Source organism: Cyprinodon variegatus, unplaced genomic scaffold, assembly GCF_000732505.1.
Source record: "Cyprinodon variegatus isolate N-32 unplaced genomic scaffold, C_variegatus-1.0 Scaffold488, whole genome shotgun sequence".
Classification (NCBI taxonomy): Eukaryota; Metazoa; Chordata; class Actinopteri; order Cyprinodontiformes; family Cyprinodontidae; genus Cyprinodon; species Cyprinodon variegatus.
Window position 1 is genome coordinate 75028 of NW_015150941.1, and position 4415 is coordinate 79442.

General features: G+C 35.9%; 1 protein-coding gene across 1 annotated transcript in view; it reads right to left on the minus strand.

Annotated features, from left to right (window-relative positions):
* msh3 (mutS homolog 3) overlaps window positions 1-3289 on the minus strand; it is a 51353-nt gene extending 48064 nt beyond the window's left edge. The window contains exons 1-3 of the mRNA XM_015390206.1: window positions 3043-3289; window positions 261-378; window positions 6-175 (exon numbers count right to left, since the gene is read on the minus strand). Of these exons, the coding sequence (XP_015245692.1) occupies window positions 6-175; window positions 261-378; window positions 3043-3174 (420 nt within the window). The 5' untranslated portion in view covers window positions 3175-3289. The remainder of the gene's footprint in view (window positions 1-5; window positions 176-260; window positions 379-3042) is intronic.
* Between the last annotated feature and the right edge of the window lie 1126 nt (window positions 3290-4415).

The window sequence follows — 4415 nt, forward strand, 5'->3', positions numbered from 1 at the left end:
CCAACAGAAAGTGAAACACTGCTTCTTTCATCAGACCTTTTATTGTTATGATCATCTTTATTTTTTTGATCCTGGACGTGCAGAAGAAAAGGCTCAGCCATGCAGGAGAAACCTTTCAGCTTCTCCAATGTAGAGGAGCAGAGACCACCTCCTCTTTCTTGTGTTGGTTTAGCCTCTAAGGAAACAAAAAAAAAAACAAGAATTTCATTTTTAAATGTGATAAAATTGTGAATTTGTATATTCATGTGCTCCATGTTCACCTTTAACCATCTGAGATGGTGCAGCTTCACACCCCAGATCTTCCACCTGCTGATCTGTCACTGTAACTTTGGCTCGTTTAGATGGCAATCCAATTTCATCACCAGGGGAAAGCTTCAGCTGTAGCAAAGAACCAGTGGAGGTTTAATAATCTCAGCTGCATTAAATTAAATGCAATTCATGCAAACCCAACTTTTCAGAGTTTTTAAGTTATAATGCTCTTTCTACATCAAAACCATTGGTATTTCACTTGATTTATTCATTTCTGTGTAATCTTTGGTCTGTGCAGAATCCTCTCCCTGTTCAAGAAAAACAAGTAGCCATGATACATTATTGTAGAGGTGTCTCTACCGTGCACTCAGGGAAGGACCTACATTAACCACATTGCACCTGAACAGTACCTTGGAGTATTCATTTTTGGTTATTTTTAAAATCTTTGTTATTGGTTGGAAGAAAAACAACAAATAATTCATAATAAAATAAATGTAGAGTTAAAGCCAATAATTAATCACATGCATGCTTAGATTGATTTTGAAAGGATTAGAAAATATCAACTAAATATAATTGAAACTTTTATCTATGCTAATGTTTGATTCAGAAAGTGGATTCAATATAGATCACTTTAGATTAGATATAAATATTTTAAAATTTTGCAATATTTATACACACATGGTGTATATTTTACTTTTCTTTCTTTACATATGGACAATAAAAAATATATCTAATACAGAAGTGTTGATTCTCTGACATGTATGTCCTTATTCTGTATAACATATCTTTTGGTCATGATCCAGATTTCATGACCATAGGATAGGAACATAGAGCGACCAGTAAACTTAAAGCTTTGCCTCTTCACTCAGCTCTCTCTTCACCATAACAGACTGCTTCAGCGTCTGCATTACACAGTGAGGAAAAAAAGTATTTGAACACCCTGTTATTTTGCTAGTTCTCCCACTTAAAAATCATCAAGAGGTCTGAACTGGTCATTATAGGTGCATGTCCACTCTGAGAGACCTATTCTACAAAAAAAAAATCCAGAAATCACAATATATGATTTTTTTTAACTATTTTTTGTATGATACAGCTGCAAATAACTATTTGAACACATGAGAAAAATCAATGATAATATTTGGTACACTAGCCTTTGTTTGCATTTACAGAGATCAAATGTTTTCCGTAGTTTTTGTCCAGGTTTGCACACACTGCAGGAGGGATTTTGGCCCACTCCTCCACACAGATCTACTCTAGATCAGTGAGGTTTCTGGGCTGTCGCTGAGAAACACAGAGTTTAAGCTCCCTAAAAAGATTCTCTTTTTAGTTCTGGAGACTGGCTAGGCCATGCCAGAACCTTTATATGCTTCATCCAGAGCCACTCCTTGGTGATCCTGGCTGTGTGCTTCGGGTCATTGTCATGTTGGAAGACCCAGCCTCCACCCATCTTCATTGCTCTAACTGAGGGAAGAATGTTGTTCCTCAAAATCTTGCAATACATAGCCCTGGTCACCCTCTCCTTAATACAGGGCAGTCGCCCTATCTCATGTTTAGTAAAACACCCCCAAAGCCTGATGCTACTTCCCCCATGCTTCACAGTAGTGATGGTGTTCTTAGAGGGGGAACTCATCGTCTTCTTCCTCCAAACACAGTTATTGGACGAACAAAAAGTTCTAATTTGGTTTCATATGACAACATGACTTTCTCCCATGACTGGACCGGCTGGGCATGAACCCTCCAGCATCCCGCAGAGAGTGTAGAACAGGTCCACAGTTCCACAGCCAGGAACAAATCTGCACAGCTCCTCCTGAAGCTCAGGTTCAACAATCAGCCAGTTTTCTGAGGCAGCTCTAAGGATTTCCTTGCTAAAATACAGTGAACAACACCAGCAGGTAACATTGTTACCTAAATCTTTACAGACAGCTGAAACTTCAAAATGGATGTCTCCTCCAGTCTTCCTGCAGTCATTGAATTCCAAGTGAGAGGATTTTAACCAGTGACAACAATCAGATGTTTTTGATTGGACTAAGCCAAAGGAGCACGATAGTAAATCTATGTGGAGGCTTTTGAAGCTCAAATTACAGCTGCACATCTTCCAAAACTCTGTTTGGTTGGATTCTAAATCCTCCTATGTTTTGGCTACCACTATTGTATTACATATCCTTTTGTACTGGGGATAGAGAATCAAACTAGAACAATTTGATTCTTTTGGCCAAATTTTTCATACATAAGTGTCGATTTCAAAAAATTACCCCATCTCCCAATATTTTTAAAAGTGAGATACTTTTATTAAAAGAAGTACCAACCCATTGTAAAAAGCCTAAATCAATGATGCAATATATTGAGAATTTACTTTAAAATTCAAGAGTCCTTTTTTGTTTTGTTTTTTTCCTTTTCTTTTTATGTAATTACTCTGTTCTACGATCTGATATTTGTGTTTTCTAATTGTATATAGGTTCTCTATATGATTCTATTTGTTATATTATACATACTCTGCTCAGCTTCTTAAGATATTCAATTTACAATTTTGTATGATTGTTTTGATATACCTTTTAATACTTTGATTCTTCAATAAAAATTAAAAAAACAAAACTTTTTCCTTCCACCCAACTTTCCATTACTGTAACTTCAACACAGCAAAACATCTAGTTTGTTTTCCTCTTATCCTTTGTGGTATACAATCAATGTTTTGTCAATAAGTGCGAAACTGAATTCTATTGAAGTTACATAAAGAAAGTTAAAGGTGAAATGTTGGTGGTGATGATAATATTATGATACAAAAGCGGACTTCACCTTTCCTCTTGAGAGCTGCTGCTGTTCCGCAGGATTTGGTCTAATCTCACACTGCTGTCTGCTGCTCTGCCCTCCAAAGTACCTGCTGATGGAGGTCTGAGTCGTGCTGAGCTTTTTCACAGACTTTGGCATGATTACATTTCTTCTCACCTTCGACTAATTATAAAGATTAAAAAGAAATTGATCCAAAGGTAATCAAAGCAGTGGGGAAAAACTATCCCGGCTGTTCAAAACATAGCGGCGCAGGAGGTGACATCAGGCAGGCGCGTAATATGACGCTATTAATCCGGTTCCGGTTTCGTATTTTAGAAATAAGAGTCTACTATCGGAAATATGCAGATAATACAGCTTCCATTGGTCATTTTTAATCAGAAAAACCGAAATAAATTAGATACTACTAGACATTAAACTATTAATAGAATCTATAATGCTGCAAAATCAAAGTTGGTGCACAGATTCTTCTTTTATTTTCACGAAGCTGAAGTTGGTTTCCGATTCTAGTGGTCTGTGGGAAGTGGGGGAGCTGCAGCGGCCCCTAGTGGCCAGAAGGAGACTTACATTTTTTGTTAAAAATACTTGTACAAAATTTATAAATTTCTTATGAATATTTTGGAATATTATTAAATGAAAAAAATGTATTTTACTATTGCGTGTATTTGGATTTTACTTTCATTATTTTGAGGCCTAATCAACACAAGTTCACAAATTTATTTGCGAATAACTGATTATTGTAATAATTGTCAACTAATTTATTAATAAATTAATCCTTAACTGAAGTTTAGAGACTAAAAAATATGCCTTTAGGTGACAGATCAAAAACCTTTGAGCGGCAATTATACCAAAATTGTAAAACAAATAAGAAAACATTTTTTATTTAAGATAGAAAAGCTTTTAGTTAATCGATTAATCAAAAAAATAGTTGACAGATTGATTTGCAAAACACTTGCAGCCCTTAATTAATAGCGCATATATATTTACCTGAGAACTGATTATGTCTGTATGTTACAGACCCTGGTTACGTGCACTGAAGTGTAAATGGAAATAAAGTAGTTAATCTAAATCTATTGACTTTTTACTGTATTTTAAGTAGGCCTATAGGCTCATAGGTCTTTTGTCCAAAAAGAACAAAAACAATTTATAGCACCCCCTGTTCAAAATGACCTCCAGTGGCCCTGGCTTCATCGTTTTCATTTCTGCTTTTTATCTTCTGTGGGGTTTTTTTTTATTTAGAGTGTGACATTCTAGGGCTGTTTCTATTCAGATCACATGGGGAGGAGTCTTGTCATCAAAAGCAACTGAACAAAAAAAAAAATTGAGAGAAACGTTTCTGCTCTACAGAGCTGAAGTTCAGGATGCAGCTGTACGGAACTCTT